General features: G+C 42.0%; 1 protein-coding gene across 2 annotated transcripts in view; it reads right to left on the reverse strand.

The window, feature by feature from the left end:
- Nucleotides 1-18,812, reverse strand: part of Reln (reelin) — a 498,095-nt gene that overhangs the window by 113,152 nt on the left and 366,131 nt on the right. For both annotated transcript variants that reach the window (XM_045135772.1, XM_004652888.2), the window contains exons 24-30: nucleotides 18,513-18,699; nucleotides 12,028-12,233; nucleotides 10,361-10,532; nucleotides 9,686-9,886; nucleotides 6,791-7,023; nucleotides 2,404-2,561; nucleotides 558-765 (exon numbers count right to left, since the gene is read on the reverse strand). In XM_045135772.1, the coding sequence (XP_044991707.1) occupies nucleotides 558-765; nucleotides 2,404-2,561; nucleotides 6,791-7,023; nucleotides 9,686-9,886; nucleotides 10,361-10,532; nucleotides 12,028-12,233; nucleotides 18,513-18,699 (1,365 nt within the window). The remainder of the gene's footprint in view (nucleotides 1-557; nucleotides 766-2,403; nucleotides 2,562-6,790; nucleotides 7,024-9,685; nucleotides 9,887-10,360; nucleotides 10,533-12,027; nucleotides 12,234-18,512; nucleotides 18,700-18,812) is intronic.

Here is an 18,812-nt window from a genome sequence, read left to right on the forward strand (position 1 = left end):
TGTCTGAAACTTATTTTTCCCACTTCTGTCCTTTTGATTCTTAAATAGTTTAACAGATGGGGGGTGGGGGGAGTACCACTTTATTTTAGGTGTGCTACTATTACATTTGACCTAAAACCTAAATAGTTCTTGATCTTACCAGTAGGTGTCAGGGTAGGCATTTAAGTTTTCTGGGGCAGTTTTCAGTAAGTGACTACCAATAAACTTAGGTTAATGAAGGATGTCATTTTCAGACATAAAATTTACATTTGGAAATATATTTGTTTCATCAGCTTACATTAAGAATAATATAAAAGACTTTACATAATGGCACAAAACTCTGGCTAACTGAATATATACTAGACATAGAGACCTTGATGATAACTGCATGCTAATTAACAAATTGTGGGAATTTTTTTTTCCTGCCAAACATCAATTTGATTATAGAGCTCAAGTTAACTCTTGTTTTACATAGCAGATAATCAACTCTTCATAACAGAGTAGTGTTGTAAGTTAGATCACACAGTATGTTCAATCCTATATTCCTGGAGAAGTAAGCGTACCCATCAACAACTTGCCTGATATTCCTGGTGTCCAGAGGGACAGTCCTGGCTTCCCTTTTCCCAGGGCCATTGAAGTAGAGGGACTTGCCATCATTCAGAGTTCCACAGCCAGTTCCAACCTGACCGCCAGTTATCTTGTGCCACAGAGGGCTAAGCTTCCCCTCAAACCTATCGAACATCTCACTGTGGTTAGGGACACTGGACACACAGGTTCCCTGTGCAGCTTCAGAGAAAAGAAATACGTAGGAGAGGAGCTTTGTTAGAACCACCAAATATTAGCCGGGCGTGGTGGTGTGAGCGCCTTTCATTCCAGCACTCGGGAGACAGAGATAGGAGGATCGCCATGAGTACAAGGCCACCCTGAGACTACACAGTGAATTCCAGGTTAACCTGAGCAAGAGTGAAACCCTATCTTGAAAAACCAAAAAGCAAAAACAAAAACAAACAAACAACCCCCCCCCCAACCCCTACCAAATATTAACTGACACACTTGTTACATGGTCAAGGAGAAATTGGTATTTTACAACTCTTGTCTGAAAGAGAAGACATTACTACTTTCACTAAAAATGCCCCTGGGTGTGGCGGTGTATGCCTGCAATCCTACTATTTGGGAGGTAGAGGCAAAAAAAAGAGGAGCTCAGGGCCATCCTTGGCTATATAGTAAGTTCAAATCCACATAGATGAGACTCTGTCTTAGCAACAGAAAAAAAAAAAAACATAAAACCAAATTTAGCTATTTTATCTTTCAATTTGTTAATGAAGTGAAACATTGGGGATGTTGCATCTGGATAACTGGGAAATAGATTTTGTCTATAATAACATTCATTCACTCATTTATTACTCTTATTTTAGAGAATCACAATGGGAGTTGGTCCTAGAGTTAAACAATACTGTTCTTGGAACTACGCTTGTCTGATGTCTCCATAGAAAGCCTGTAAGCGCAAGTTCGTTTGTCTGTGGTTGTGTGCTAAGTGAAGGCCAGTTCCAACCTGACCGCCTTAACAAGCTGGGAAGGGGTCTTTTGAAGTTGCTTCTTGGAAAAATAAGTAAAAAAAAAATGAAGCTTAAGATGTTTTCTCCAATTTTATTCTTTAATCTCAGCTCCCTTTTCATTTTTGCTATGGCAACACTGAAAGGTGAGTGTGGTCAGAAATGCCTCTCTTGTAAAGCTCCTTTGGCAGGCTTGGATTCAGTATTTCACAATGATTTTTTACTTTAACTGTATAAAATTACATCTTTTTTGTTTTGTTTTGATTTTTGTATTTCAAGGTAGGGTCTCACTCTAGCCTAGGCTGACCCGGAATTCACTATGTAGTGGCAGGGTGGCCTCGAACTCACGGTGATCCTCCTATCTCTGCCTCCTGAGTGCTGAGATTAAAGGCTTGCACCACCACACCTGGCCCTAAACCTTGGGGCTGGTCAAGAGATCAAGAACTTGGAGAATGACTTCCTGAGCATGAAACCCATCTCCAGCAACAACTAGCTATATGACTGACAAGAATTATGAAAACGGTTCTCTGCTTCAGTTTCCTAAAGCGCAAACATGGTTTACAATAGTATGACACAGGGTTATTGTGTCAAATATAAACATTTACTATAACATCTGGCATGAAGTTGGGCCTCAAGCAACCTTTATGATGACTGCTATTAATGGGAAACAAATTCTCTTAAGGGAGAGAAATCTGTATTATGTTTTCTTCCTCAGGTGGCTTGAAGCTGTGGAGTGTCCTGGCACCTCATGTGCCTGAGTGGAAAATTTCTACCACTTTTAGATTAAAGCAGGAAGCAGACCAAGAATCTGTCTCTCTGGAAGCAGGAACATTCTAACAGCAAACCCCTGGGCGGAGGCACTCAGCCTTACCAGTGTAGCCCAGGTCACAGAAGCACACGCCTGAGATGCAGTCCCCGTGGCCGCTGCAGTAGCTGGGGCAAGGCTCGGAAATGTACACTCCGTCTAAACCGAATGGAGGCACATTCTTCTGAGAGCTGCTCTCTTGGATCCACCGGAATCTGGTCTTGCTGTTGGGGGGGAAGGGAACAAAACAAAATAACCCACATGTTTTCATCACACCAAACACTGGAATGCAGAGATGTTTGGAAAACTTTAGGAAATTTTCTTTCTGACTTAACCCTCATAGGATGTCTCAGATCTTTCCAAAACTTTTTGATCTCCACCTCCCCTTCCTCCTCCTGAATTTTTTTTATAATTTAATTTTTTTATTGACAACTTCCATAATCGTAAACAATATCCCATGGTAATTCCCTCTCCGCCCACTTTCCCTTTTGAGACTCCACTCTCCATCATATCCCCTCCCCCTCTCAACCAGTCTCTCTTCTATTTTGATGTCATGATCTTTTCCTCCTCAATGATGGTCTTGTGTAGGTAGTGTCAGGCATTGTGAAGTCATGTATATCCAGGCCATTTTGTGCTGATTTTTTTTTTTTTTAACCAGAAGATCTCTGATGGCTAATAACATATCATAGGTTCTTGTTTGGTATTTTCCTACGCTGTTCTCTTTCAGCAATAAGTAAAAACCAGAGAGAATCTTTTGTTTTATTTAACTCCTCACCCTTCCATCATGCTAATCTCATGGATAGTTTTAGGAGAAGCTGTTTAAATTTTGAAACCATCAAATAGAATGTTCTTTGTTGGGAACATATAAAGAGACTCTGGCCACTTGCTACAGACGTGATTCAAGCAGGCTGCGGGGACGGATAGCTCTTTACTATGCGTGACTTTGTTTGTTTTCATTTCCCCCGCTGAAGCTCCCCAACATGCTTATTCCTTAGCAGATGGGCTGCCAATCAGCACTGCTAGCTGCCAATCAACAAAGAGGGGCTGCCTCGACTGCCTTCAGCTGGAAGCTGCTTGACTGGGCACTATGTTGCCTTTACATTTCTCTAAGTTTTGCCTGACTCCAGTCTTCTCAGTGACAAAACCTTGGGACTGTACTCAGCTTCAAACTTGCTGGGATAAAAGAAGACCTAGTACAGAATTGGGAGTGTACTTCATCTGACCACGACACATTAGATCTTCCACACAGAACAGAGGACAAAACTTGAGAAGGATACAGTCTGCCCTGGACCATATCTGAAAGAAATTATTCAGTAAAGAAAAGACAGAAGCCTGGGGAAAAGAAGTAACCAGGTAGTTGAAATCTGTGGATGTACCTGCTGTCAGAGTCTATTTATGAAGTTGGTTAAACATGAAACACATTTTAAGAATTATTTGACCTGCAGATCTACCACTTTAATAAATGTCTATTGTCATAAGAAGAAGAGAACTAATCAGAGAGAAAGAGACAATCCAAACAAAAAAGGAAATAAGTAGGCCAAAGTTAAACCTAAAAGAACATTTAGATTCCACATTTTTAAGAACCAAGAGATAATGCTTTGCAATTTTATTAATGTATTTATGCATATGTGCTATTCTTGCACAAACTACTTTGAGAAAAATCACCTTAGGATTATTTCTAAAAGAGCAATGTTCTAGTAGCTACTATAAGCATGTTGTTTCCTGGCAAACTAGCTCCAAATTTCAACACTTTTAATTCTCAGCTTTTGAGTGCCACACATGGAGCTATCTGAGTTTAACATATTGCATAAGGAAGAACAACAGCTCATTTACTTGGGATAAAGTGGAAACATATTTATTTCTCTTTAACCAGAGGCTCCTCATCACAAATGCCATCCATCAATAAGCTGGATGGCATCCAACTTCAGCAGGAAGCTAGATTCTAATGGCAGAGATTCCTACTGAAAGTCCAAGCTCATACTGAAATAATGGGAGCCTCAAAATCCTGGCTCACTTGGTGATGCTATGGCCAACTTTTCCTCATTTTTCCCATGTGGTTTTAGCAGTTGGGTTATTCCACTCAACATCAAATGAACTATGAGTACATATTCAGCTATACTTTACTGGGCTTTGGAGAAATCACATCCAATTTGTGTTTCTTGGCTTCCTGCTTTAAAAACATTATTTATTTACTTATTTGAGAAAGAGAAAGAGGCAGACACACACACACACACACACACACACACACACACACACACACAGAGAGAGAGAGAGAGAGAGAGAGAGAAAGAGAGAGAGCGAGAGAGAGAGAGAGAGAATATGAATGGAGTGCCAGGGCCTCCACCCACTGCAAGTGAACTCCAGATTCATGCGCCACCTTGTGCATCTGGCATGCGTGGGTCCTAGGGAATTGAAACGAGGTCCTTTAGCTTTACAGGCAAATGCCTTAACTGCTAAGCCATCTCTTCAGCCTGGGGTATCTGCTTTTATAGTGATATCTTCCATCATCCTAGTAACCTCGTCACTTCAGCAAAGATGCACCACCCGACGCTTTCCCCCTTCATCTGTTAATCTGTATGAGCTGCATTTGGGCCATGCTTTTGGAATAGTACGGGACAGGGAGGCGGTGGTGCAGGTGAGGAGCACAGGGCTGCGCTGCTACAGACAGAGCCTGAGCTCGAAGAGACAAGATAAACGGCTCTCACAGATGGCAAGCATAGGGATGTTCCTGTGGAGAAGGAGTGATCTCTCAGAGGCCTACGGGGTGGAACCAAGAGCTGAGAACAATGGCCAGGGAGAACTGCCTTAATCTTGGAAACTTTCCTGTCCTAGACCCACCTCACGAAGGAGGGAGACTGAGTAACAAACATTTGTCTCTACTATGGGCTTCTCATTCCTCTTCTTCCATGTTCTTCTTCTTTCTCTTCCTCCTCCTCCTGTTGAGCAGTCGTTTGTGTATGCGATAAGCAGGCCAGGCCATTGTTTTCATAGGCATGCTGACCTGCTTATAGATTGTATGACCAGGGAGCGCATGGGATGGGCGAGGGCTCTGGGGAGTCTTGGGAGAAGAGTGAACGCATTGTGCATGTGGGAGAGATGTGAGTTCCCAGAACCAGGCCCGACGGTGATTGATTGTGACAATTACGCCCTCAAATTCATCACATCTCATTTTGCACATGCTCCTCTTGAATGTGACTTTTATGGACATCCTATCCAAAAGGAAGTCTACTTCCCCATCTGGACTAGTTCTAGAAGTTGCTTTGACTAATGAGACATGTCAAATAACATAAGGCCTTGAGATACCTTTGATCTTGTGAAACTCTGGGACCAGCAAACTGAAAACCACTAGGAAAGAAGACAACATAGAGAAGAAATCCATCTGAGCCTACACACCGACTCATCAACTAACTAATTACAAGAAGAAGCCATGGGAGAAATGAGCAGAGTCACCCAGGCAGCCCCACAAACCTTGTGGGATAAGGAGGAACTATTGTTTTAAGGAGGTACTATTGTTTTAAGGAAGCACTATTGTTTTAAGGAGGCACTATTGTTTTAAGCCACTAGGCTTTGGAAAGATACAGTGCACAGGTAACAGGTAACTACAGATATGATCCTAAATGCTGGTTAGGAGGATACAAAAGAGTAGGACTAAATTTTAAAAATGGGATACATTTATGCATCTTTGACTCCCTCTTCCTTTCACTGATTAAGAGATGATAAAATTGAGAAGTGCTCCCTTGGATCCAGACATGGAAGGTCATGTGCTAAGGATGGCAGAGCCAATGGCTAACTCTGAACTACTACACCGTTACATAAGAGCGAATGCATGTCCTTGCTTACGTCTTGCTAAGTGTTTGTGTGTTTCTGTGCTGGATCTGTATTTCAACTAAAGTAGATTGCAAGTCAAGTAAGTTCTTTTTGGTTTTCGAGGTAGGGTCTCACTCTAGCCCAGACTGACCTGGAATTCACTACATAGTCTCAGGGTGGCCTCAAACTCATGGCAATTCTCCTACCTCTGCCTTCCAAGTGCTGGGATTAAAGGCATGCATCGCTACACTCAGCTTAATTTTATTTTTTTCAAGGTAGGTCCTCATTCTATCCCAGGCTGACCTTGAACTCACTATTTAGTCTTACGGTGGACTTGAACTCATGATGATCCACCTATCTCTGCCTACCGAGGGCTGGGATTAAAGGCATGTGCTACCATGTCTGGCCCAAGTTCTTAAATTTCATTAAAGCAGCTGGAGGGAAGGGTTAAGGCATTTGCCTGCAAAGCCAAAAGATCCAGGTTTGATTCCCCAGGGCTCTTGTTGTTGAGCCTCAACTTGGATAGGAACAGCTTGACCATATGAATTCTTTTAGTTAACTAGAATATTGGGTGTGTATATATTGAGATAAGTAGAAGTTCCCAATAAATGGAAGTTGTGGCACACAATGAGAATGATGGCTTTACCTGGCTGCAAGAGACCTGGGGATAGCAATGGTGATTCTTGTCCAGTCTTCAAAGTCCCCAATGTGATATACTGTGGGCTCGCTCAGTTCTCGGGAGTTCCCTTCACATCCTTTGCCCACGGAAGCTGGGAAGCAGCCTTCTTTTACCAGAAACCAGGTCATGCCAGCGTCATGTGAGTACTGGAGAAGCACCGGGGCATTGCTGCTGAATTGATTGGCACATCCTATGATTAACTGTTTAAAAGGAGAGAATTAGATAAAGTTTTGATTTCAAGACATCATTCAACCAATCAGATGCAAGAGCATCCAGGACCCCTTCTTGTAGCTCAGCCCACCAAGATCCTTCCATAAACTCTGGATGGTTCCATTTAGTCAAGCAAATGTATACTTTCTTTTTAAAAAAACAAAACAAAAAACTTTTATTTATTTGAGAGAGAGAGAGAGAGAAAGAGCGAGGGAGGGAGAGGGAGAGAGAATGGGCATACCAGGACCTTCAGCCACCGCAAACAAACCTCAGACTCATGTGCCATCTTGTCCATCTGGCTTACATGGGTTCTGGGGAACCAAACCTGGGTCTTTTGGCTTTGTGGGCAAGTGCCTTAACTGCTAAGCCATCTCTCTAGCATAAATGTGTAGTTTCTAAAAGAAAGATGGTCAAGCTACTGATTTTGTGGCTTCCTTGGGAATTACAGAAGAGAAGAAAGAATAGTGACTGGGGTTCTGAAGTCCCAGACTAAGATAAGAAGTCAAGAAGAGACAGAAGCAGGGCTGGAGAGGTGGCTTAGCGGTTAAGCACTTGCCTGTGAAGCCTAAGGACCCCGGTTCGAGGCTTGATACCCCAGGACCCATGTTAGCCAGATGCACAAGGGGGCTTACACATCTGAAGTTCATTTGCAGTGGCTGGAGGCCCTGGCATGCCCATTCTCTCTCTCTCTGTCACTTTCAAATAAATAAAATAAACAAAAAAATTAAAAAAAAAAAAAGGAGAGAGAAGCAACCATTCCTCAGAATGCATGGGTTACCTGCCTGGAAGGCTGGGCTCTGTTTTCTGTGGAGCAAAAACCCTTATTCTGTCTTCTTGCCAAAGTCCAGCAAGAAATCAGTGGTAAGAAAGAGCTAAGCTTCTGTCATAGAATCAAGTACCTGGATTCAGAAATGAGCTGACCACTGTTCTGTGTATTTGCTGGGACCATCACCATATAATGGGAACTGAACCCAGGCTTGGAGGCTTTGTAAGCAAGTGCCTTTAACTGATGAGACATCTCTCCAGCATGGACTTGTAAAACAACAAGAACAACAACAAAAAAAAAAAACAAACCCAAAACAAAACCAAAAAATGTAAAAAGCACAGAAGCTGTTTGTAACTATTGAAAATAGTATATAGTAATTGTCACATGACAGGAAGTTCTCAAAAATGTACCAGTACTGTTCCGCATTTTTTTGTATAAATTTTTTGTACACACTTATTTACACATTTCAAGTATAGTTTGATTATCCATGAATAATCTATATCTATTTTTTTTTGTTTTGTTTTTGGTTTTTCGAGGTAGGGTCTCACTCTGGTCCAAGCTGACCTGGAATTAACTATGTCATCTTGCCTTGAACTCATGGCAATCCTCATCTCTGCCTCCAGAGTGCTGGGATTAAAGGCATGTGCCACCACGCCCGGCTTCTATATCTATTATTAACTAATAAGTACAAATGAATAGAATTCTGTTTGTGATTGAGAATTGAGATTTTTCTAGGAATTATGCTCACTTGGCCTGTTATGTACCTGAAATATTCAGTAATATTTTTCGTAGCTTTTTAAAGTTTGGAATATCACCATGTGGAGTTTATTATGCCTCTACTACCATGACTTGGTGGTTAATTAAATAGGAAAGGTATCAGATGATAAACAGCTTTCTAGAAATGTATTTGCTAATGATGATACTTTGCTTTCCTAAGTGTTAGCAATACATGAACACAGCTCCATATACTTTGACCAATGCATTTTTCATTGTAGGTTAATATAAAATTCTACGCACGGAAGGGTAACAGTATACTAATGGTGTCATTTGTGATTAAATGTCTTGTTTATAGACCTGTAGAAATTACACTGAAGATCTGCCCACCAACATCTGATCTCTTTAATAATTCCATTTGTAAATTATTTAATGCCTGCATCCTGCTGTTACGTAGGGACCATGTAGTTGTGCTAGTTCATTAAAACTGCATTACTTTCGACTCCAGAATTCACCAATGGGATTTTATTATAAACACAATGAAATTTTGATTAGGGTTCTGAGACAAGTTCTTGTCAAGGTAAATACCTGCTGTACATGTTGATAGGCTGTGTGTGTGCAAAAAACAAAACAAAACTTTTAGAGAGCAATGATAAATAGTAAAAATGTACTGAGTCATTATGGGCAATGAAACTGAAAATCCTACAATAAAGGCATAAAATATGGGCTGAAGTTATAGCTCAGTGTTAGAGGATAGGGTTAATATGTGCAAAGTCCTGGGTTTGATCCCAAGCACCGACAAAGAAAATATAAAATAAAATAATTTGTAAGTCCAAAACCCATTAGTAGGCTGACCAGAACTTACCTAGTGTGAATCATAAGCAAGAGATTGTTAAGTCACTCTTAGCTCAAAATACTTAGTCAGTTTTATATTTAATTCTGGAAGAGCTCCACTCTTCAGCTAAAGAAACATAGTGATTAGCCACAGCTTCTGGGGCTCCTGAAGAACTGAGGAACCGTTTTCTTTCAGAAAGCTTTGTTATTCTATTTGTGGAGTCTTCAAGTGAGCCTTTAATACAGTATGAAAGATTTATTTTCTTCAGGAGTTTTCTTATAAAACTAGGAGATGTTTTGGCAACCTAACCTCTGGGAAGCCCTTGCTATAGAAGTACCTTGAACTGGAGCACGTATCCTGGTTTCAGGGTCAAATCTCGAGTCACTGCGAATCGGTCTCCATCTGATTTTCCAAATACCATGGCTGAAGGCGTGGTCGCACAGAAGGTCTCGTTCTTCGCCATCCCTTCATTGGCCAACATCAGCCACACACTCATTTGATTCATAGGGTAATCAAAAGCTGGCTTCTCATAAAAGTTCTAATGGGGACAGTGCAAACAAAACAGGATGACAGTTTGATACCTTTGAAAACAAGGAAGGAAGTTTTGGTTCATGACATGCTGGGCCATGTACCATTGGTGGTTCTAGGAAAATGCAGTCTCTAGGAATCTCTGGACTCTTTTTTTCCCCCTGGTGATTTAACAACCAAAGATACTTTTCCATTGTGTATCTAGTCATTTTTTTAAACACTAACAATTTTTACACACATTTTTTTAAACACAATTTTTTGACACAATTTTGACACACGAACAATTTTTTCTTGACGACTTCACAATCTTTCTCACCTCGGAACAATCTCTGAGTTCACTGTACAGAGAACATAAAATATTAAGTGCAAACACTTAAATTTATGTTTCCCAGTTGGCGCTAAGTTGTTGAGGAAGCCCGAAGTTCTTTATCTTACCCTCTTTTACAACCCTTTCTTCCTTGGAGCTCTGACCTATGAGAAATACCTGGGGCAAAGTTGGGTTCACCACGGGGATAACTTGCTTCTGCTTCTCAGACAGAATGATGATGTCATCCACCGCCCACTGGTCGTAGTCCTCGCCCGAGAACACGGGCTGCCACCAGCGGAACCTGGTGCAAGGGGTCTTCGCGGCCGCCGGAAGCTCCAGATAGACAAACCTGCAAGAAAAACAAATCACTGAAGGTTGGGAAGGGGGAAAGTTGCGTTTTTCTTAAACGTTGCAAAGTAACAAGGGCAGAAAGGAGATTGTTCAGTTCTGCCTCTTGATATTTTTGAAGTTTCTAAGCTTGGACAGATCACACAAGAGGCTTGATGCAAAAAAGTTTAATCGTGGGCTGGACAGGTTAAGCGGTTCAGGTATTTATCTGCAAAGCCAAAGACCCAAATTTGATTCCCTAGTACCCATGTAAAGCCAGGTCAAAGTAGGTAAATGTGATAGCATGTTTAAGGCTTATTCAAATTTGTAAGTGGTGGATCTATGTATTCTTCAATGTTTTATTTTAATACAACAAGGCTCAGTTTTAATCTACAAACAGAGATAACATTAATATATTAAGGTTTAATAATGATTGGTGGTTAACATTAATGCTTTTGCATTAATTAAATAAGAATTTTTAAAAAGAAATACTATAAAAGTACTATTCATAAGTAGTTTTAATAATGTTTGTTTAATAATAAAAACATAAAGAAAAATTAGAGAACTTCAAACACTAAATAATTGCAAAAGAAATCTATATATACATATATACACACTCCCTGGTACAGATACTATTAAACAGTTGTTGCTGATCCATTTTATTACATATATTCTCTATTTGTTGAAATAAAGAGAAGGCTAGTCCAATGAGAAGTTAGAAAATCTGAGCTCTACCAATGCATTCACATATGGTCCAAGACAACTTTGTGCAGAGTCATGTGGAAATGGGAACAAAAATCCCATTTTGCTGTTAATTAACAGCTGAGCATATTTTATGTGCATAGAATTTTTTTTTTTTGATTTGTTTTGAGGTAGGGTCTTGCTCTAGCCCAGGCTGACCTGGGATTTACTGTATAGTCTCAGAGTGGCTACGAACTCACGGTTACCCTCCTACCTCTGCCTCCGAGTGCTGGGACTAAAGGTGGGCACCATTGTGCCCAGCCTAGAATTTTTTTAAGCGGCTGCAAATGGCAAAATGAGGTGGTAACACTACTGAGCAATACTACTGAGTTTCTTTGGGCCAATTGTCTTGCTTTTCTTCTAGTCATTTTGTTTTTCAAAATCTCTATGTATCATCTCTCTCTCTGTGTCATCATCTATCTCTATGGCTTTTGAGACAATATCTGTAGCTCAGTTGGCCCTTACTCACCATGTAACCCATGCTAGCTTGAACTTGCAGTCATCCTCCTGTGTTAGCCTCCCAAGGGCTGGCATTTTAGATTTACACCACTACACTTGGTTAGAATCTGTACCTGCCTAAACATGAGCAAGGTCATTTCTGTCCAGTCACTTAAATGGATAAAATCTTTCTATTTTTGACTATCCTTTATGCTAAGTATTTAATAGTTGGTCTTTATTTTTTCAGCCTGTGCTAACATTTTAGAAATGCTTCAGTAACAAGTTAATATTTACCGTCCTTGGAAAACCTCTGGAAAGCCGACCGGGCAGGAAGTTACCTGGGTTTGCTGAAGTCTGAGAAGTACATCTCTGCCAGCAGGTGCCACTGGATGCCCCCGTTATTGCTGTACTGGACGAGGACACCCTCTTCTCGGCTGTCAGGCTTGTTGCAAGCAGCTCGCTCTCCGCCTATCTGGATGTAGAACTGGACAAAGTCCACCCAGGAAGTGTCCAGATCCCAGCTCACCAGCTGTCGTTTCCCAGCCTTCTCAAGGAACAGGAAAAAAAAAAAAAATCAGTAGTTATTTGGGGCTCTTTGGCATTTCATTGTTGGGTTTCAAATTCACACGCGCATCCTAGCACTATGTGATGTGTTTTTTCCCATTACTGTTTTGTCTTGTATTATTATTTTTCTTAACGAGAGAGAGCGAGTCAAGAGAGATTGAGTGAGAGAGAGACAGACGTGGCGTGCCATGGCCTCCAGCCTCTGCAACTGAACTCCAGATGCGTGCGCCCCCTTGTGCTCATGTGTGACCTCGCGTTCCTGTGTCACCTTGTGTGTCTGGCTTACGTCTGACCTGGAGAGTTGAACATGGGTCCTTAGGCTTCACAGGCAAGTGCCTTATATGCTAAGCCATCTCTCCAGCCCCTCCCCCATTACTGCTTTTTAAAATTCATAAAATATTGTTATTTATTCATTTGCAAAGGAGGGAAGGAAGGAAGGAGGGAGGAAAGGAAGGATGGAGGGAGGGAGAAAATAAGAACCAGGGGATTTTGCCACTGCAAACCAACTCCAGACACATGGGCCCCTCTGAGCATCCAGATTTATGTGACTCGGGGAAAGTCAAGCCACCTCCCCAGTCCTTCCGTTACTATTGAGCAGGACACACTTTGCCTTTCCACGCCTCTGCTGCCCTGCGGCTCCTGCCCACATTTGCTTCATCTCTTCACCACTCAGTGATGAGAGCCTTGGAAGTCTTTCACTGTCCTCAACTAAAGTACACCGAAGTTTAAAAAAAAAAAAAAAAACCAGGGAAAAATTGTGGTTTCAGTTATTAGAAGTCACAGGGGTGACTATTTGGGGATAATTCAAAGAGCATTCTGCTACTGGTAAAACTAATGGCATTTATGAGAGTCCAAAATAAATCAGGGCACCTACAAAATGACACCGAAGTTCATCCTGAGGCTTTCAATTGTAAAGAATGTGTTTCAGGAAATCTTTAAAAATGACAAATATTTCAGCTTATCTGTGCTTTCAATTTTTCTGTTTTGAAATATGGTGAGAAACACCTCCGTGTAATTTTGTAGCTCAGGATCACTGCAGGAAGCAAGGTTTTTAGAAGTAAAACTACAGAACCAGTAGGTTAATTCCAATCTAGCAAACTTCCCTGAAAAGCTCTGCATGTGGAAATGAGCTGGAAGGATGAAGATGTAAGGTGAGGGGAATTATAAAAATCCAATTATCACAATTAGCTGGCTGGAATGAGGGTCTGCTGTAAAATTCACAGAGCAGGCTCCCCACCCTCAGGACGTGATGGGTGTTCATCTACAGAGATTTGGAAACTGTTTTATACGACTTTTATAAATGGTGGAAAATATCACACAAATGTTTCATTTGGCACCACCAGTGTTTTTTCCTGGAGAATTGCACAAGTCATCTTTTTTTGTTCAATGACCTGAAATGCTGAACATTGTTTAAAAGAAATTTTAAAAAATGAAAAAGGAAACGTCTCATGACAAAGCTTTTGTTATTTCAAGTATGATATAACAGAGGCTTTGAAGTCTTCCTAATTACACTGTGATCAATGGATTCATGTATGTATGTGACCAATGGATTTGTGTGTGTGTGTGTGACCAATGTGTGTGTGTGTGTGTGTGTGTGTGTGTGTTAGGCTATTTACCTCTTCACTGCTGATATGGAAACTACCCTCTAGTTTATTTGAAGTATTGCAAGAAACAACTCACACATACTCGTATTTTCAAACCTCAGGATCTGGACAGGAAGAGTGGTTTTTAGAAGAAAATCTAAGTTCTAGATTAAAATGTCTTACTACTGTAAGGTTCACATAAAATTAAAAAAAAAGTCTTAACAGGTAATAAGTAACAAAACTTTGATAAGACCTCTAAATTCTTTCTTTAAAAATATTTTATTTATTTATTTACTGATTTGTTTATTTGAGAGAGAAAGAGAGAGAGAGAGAGAGAGAGAGAGAGGGGGAGAGAGAGAGAGAGAGAGAGAATGGGCACACCAGGACCTCTAGCCACTGCAAATGAACTCAAGATGCATGTACCACCACATCTGGCTTACCCCAGTGAGTCCTGGGGAATCGAACCTGGGTCCTTAGCCTTTGCAGGCAAGTGCCTTCACTGCTAAGCCATCTCTCCAGCCCAAGACCTTTAAATTCTTTATAATCTTTACTGTTAGCCCCATACTAACTGATTCTTTTGATTAATCAAAATGCCATCAGAAATGTTATTATATTTACTTGAAAAGAATCAGTTCTTTACAATTTCTTTGTTTCCTAATTTTCTCTAGCCAATGACTCCACTATTTGAATGTCTGCTCTGCCAGGAAGAACATGGTGCAGTATCACGTTCATGAAAGGCGATCAAAGCCTTGCACAGAGACGCTGGTGACAAGTGAGGACTACAAGCCCAGTGGCTCACTGAGCTCCCTTTGGCCATACGATCCCTTTGTCATTCTGTGACCTGTTTAGTCTGTATTTACTTTTATGTGAATTCCTAGATCTTGATATACAGTTGAGAACTTCATCCAGGGATCAGCTCGGTTCGTGGGACTGTGCATTCAGGCAGCTACTCTAAGAGGAGGGCAATGAGTTATAGACTTTCCTAGCTCCCGAAATCTCCGTCAGTATTAATTATCATAGTTACGTTTTGTGGACACAGCATATTCTCTGGGAAGACGATGGAAAAGTTTATGTGAATCTGGAGAAGATGGGACACAAGGACATGGAATCCTAACACAGGAGGGACACTGGCCCAGCCATGGAGCCGAGGACTCACATTTGGAAATGAATACAAGATGCGTAGGTGGGGGAGGGGGGCGGTGAGAGGACTGGAAAGCATCCCGAACCTCTGCAGCAGGAGAAGAGATGCAAATACGTTTTTAGATACATGAAACTAGGGAATGTGGCCGGGCGTGGTGGCGCACGCCTTTAATCCCAGCACTTGGGAGACAGAGGTAGGAGGATCGCCTTGAGTTCAAGGCCAGCCTGGGCCTACAGAGTGAATTCCAGGTCAGCCTGAACTAGCGTGAGACTCTACCTCAGAAAACAAAACAAAACAAACTAGGGAATGTGCAAGGGACCTAGAATACTTTCTTTGGGTTACTCCCTATTTTCCACTTCAAAATGCTCACTGGCACGTGTCGCCGAACTGTGTCCCCCGTCTCTCTGCAGCACCAGTGAGTGCAGGAGCCCGGCTGGGCCACAGCCCACTTGAAACTTTCCTTTGGGTTTTCCTTTGGAGAACCTTCGAAAGGACTGTGGCCAGGGTCCTTCTGTCCTCGTGACTGTGGGCCTGACACAGATATATGAGAATGTTTTATGAGCATTGGAATAATTGATATCTAGAACCCAGTTCCATCTAAGTTTTCCCTATTTTGACTGATTTGCGCATACCCAGTTTTCTACTTCTTTTTTTTTTCTTCTTTTGCTTAAGATAGTTTCTCCCACTTAGAATTCTAAACAGATCTGAATGGTACAAGAGAAAAAAGCAAAATAAAATGGCCCTGAGATATTTTGACAAAAATCCAGAGGGAAAAGCTAGATTGGGAGATGAAGGGAAAAGTTTTACCTTTGAAATGATGATTTCAAGTTAGTGGCAGGGCATATGCATAGGAATAGTCAATGATGCTGATGTGAAATTTACTCTCACAAAATGCAACTCTGAGAACTAACACTTAATGAGCTCATTCTATGTGCTCAACACTATTCTTTTTTTTTTTAAATTTTTTTAAATTTATTTGAGAGCGACAGACACAGAGAGAAAGACAGACAGAGGGAGAGAGAGAGAGAATGGGCGCGCCAGGGCTTCCAGCCTCTGCAAACGAACTCCAGACGTGTGCGCCCCCTTGTGCATCTGGCTAACGTGGGACCTGGGGAACCGAGCCTCGAACTGGGGTCCTTAGGCTTCACAGGCAAGCGCTTAACTGCTAAGCCATCTCTCCAGCCCTCAACACTATTCTTTAACTGCATCCTCCCACTTACTTCCCCCAACATTCACTGTGTAGACAAGAACTCAGAGAGACAAGTCACAAGGTGAACCAACATATGAGACTGGAATGTAAGACACACCTAGGTAGTATGACTCTAAAGGATATTTTGAATTAAGTGAAAAGAATATTGATTTGTAACATACAACCATTTAAAAAATGTGTGTGTGTGTATGGGTGTGTGTGTATGGGTGTGTGTGTATAGGTGTGCCAGGTTCTCACACTGCTGCAAAAACTGCCAGATGTTTGTGTCAGTTTTTGCATTTGGCTTTGCATGGGTGGTGGGGGAATTGAATCCAGGCTGGAAAGCTTTGCAAGCAGGAGCCTTTAACCTCTGAGCCATCTCCTCAGCCCAATAACCCACGATTTTGATGTTTAAAAATCACTCTGTGTGTGCATGTACTCACACATGTACTAGGAGCTGAGCATATATTGGTGAGTAAGTGATAATCTTATTTTGAAATTTATGCTTATAGGAACTACAATCTTTCCCTTGTGCAAAGTCATAGGAAAGAGGATCTTGATACGTTATTAACTGTTATCTCCACCCGTAGTTCTCAGACCTTCAATGTTAATGGATAGGACGTGTGACATGGCATCCATCCACCTTTATTCTCTATCATTCTCAGTTTGGTTTAGCTTCCAATTCTGTGTTCTGCACCCGCACCAAAACAAAGCATGAGCCTATTTTCTTTCTTTTCTTCCTTTTTATTTTTAGTTTTGTGGTTTTTCGAGGCAGGGTCTCACTCTAGCCCAGGCTGACCTGGAATTCACTATGTAGTCTCAGGGTAGCCTCAAACTCACGGTGATCCTCCTACCTCTGCCTCCCGAGTGCTGGGATTAAAGGCGTGCGCCACCACGCCCGGCCCAAGCCTCTTTTCATACTTGCGTGAATTAACTTGTCTTGGATTTCTGCCCAAACAGATTCTGCAACACGTCAGCCCTACAGTTTATCACCCACACCTGACTACTTCTGTGGGATGTAAATAGAGACATTTCCACTTGTGCTGGAATTGATGGTTGTAATCCCTTCCAGACAGAAATGATGCACGCCATGTCCTAAAGACAGCTGTCAGAGACCGCAGTTAGACATGCCACTCAGGTTGGAGACCGGGCCTGCTCCACGCCTTGTCCCTTTGAAGACTTCAAGGAGATGAATGGGAACACAAAGGAAAAGAATTGCCTGCTTGGACTACAGTGAAGAAAGCGAGGGAACGGCTTCCTGCTCACTCATCCCAGCCAAGAGGAAGAGGGTTTCCTTCTTCATTCTGTTGGGTGTCGAGGTCCTAACAATTTTCATGCTTACTTGGGGGCTAGTGCTGGGGAAGCTGAACACTGCAGGACATGGTTTTATGCAAATTTTTCCACCATCAGCAGACCCTGTCAGCAGCCATCAAACAGCCAGCATAAATCCTAAGATGTGTGTTTGCTCACCATGAACAGTTTGCCAGTCCTCTAGGAACAGCTTGTCAACCTCTATCCCTACCATCCTTCCTTCTTCCTCCACTCATACTCTGGGGGTTATAATATAGCAAATTTAATAGACACAGAGGTGTTTCTATATGGCAGCAACATGATAGACTCACTCTAATTTACTTAATCTAGAGCCTGACTGAGGCAAACTCCTGTTGTTCCCATTTTACAGATGAGAAGGCTAAGTCACCAAGGGATTTGAACACTGTGCTCAAAGTCAACAGCTAGGTAGTGGCTGCACCAGACTGCATAATGCAGTCTGGTTACAGACTTGATGCCCTTAACTTCCAAGCTCTACTTCTGTCCACCTCAGACTCCCACGTCCTCCACAAGCTGAAGTAAGCAGAGACCAACAGCCTGTTAGAGACAATGGTCCTGGAGACCAGCCTCCCCGGCTCTGGAAGAAAGGACAGCTATGGGATTTAAATCAGTTGTAAGAGCCACGGTGCGGGCTGGGATATTACTCAACAGTGAGAACTCCTGCCTACCAAGCCTGAGACCCTGGGTTCAGCTCCCAGCATCAGCAAGCCAAGCATCGAAGGTAAAACAATAAGAAACAGGAGCAGGAGGCATTTCAAACTGTTCTAATCTGGATTTGTAATTATAAAAAAAATCCAAACAAATAATAATAAAACTCAAAGTTTCCCAAGATTTAGTGAGGAGGCAGTAAATATGGCAAAAAACAAAAAAACAAAAAAAACAAAAAAACAGTAAAGTCCAACCCACAGCCGAGAACACGGGGAACTAACTATACAACTCTGCTCTGTTTGTGTTACACTGCGAGCGAGTCAGTCGCTTGTTAAGCCAGCTACCGTCTCAGGCCAGTCCCGGTCGTACCTTGCTGAAGTACAGGGAGGATCCGGAGGAGACCACCCCACAGCCTTGCTCTGGCTTCACAATTTCTCCCCCAATAACTTCTTGCCAGTCAGATTCCCAACCATTCTGGTTCTCAAAATCCGACATCACTGTAGAAGGAAGCGCCGCTTCTGGGTGGCACTCAGTGCCTTGGTATCCCTGGTCACACCTATGAGAGAGCGGGCACAACAGCCTGGTCACCTGCAATGCAATGGCCCTTCTACCTCGGGGGTTCCTCCCTGTTCGGTTTCCCGAGGTCGTGGCCCCTTCACAGGGGATTTT

This window comes from Jaculus jaculus, chromosome 16, assembly GCF_020740685.1.
Source record: "Jaculus jaculus isolate mJacJac1 chromosome 16, mJacJac1.mat.Y.cur, whole genome shotgun sequence".
NCBI lineage: Eukaryota > Metazoa > Chordata > Mammalia > Rodentia > Dipodidae > Jaculus > Jaculus jaculus.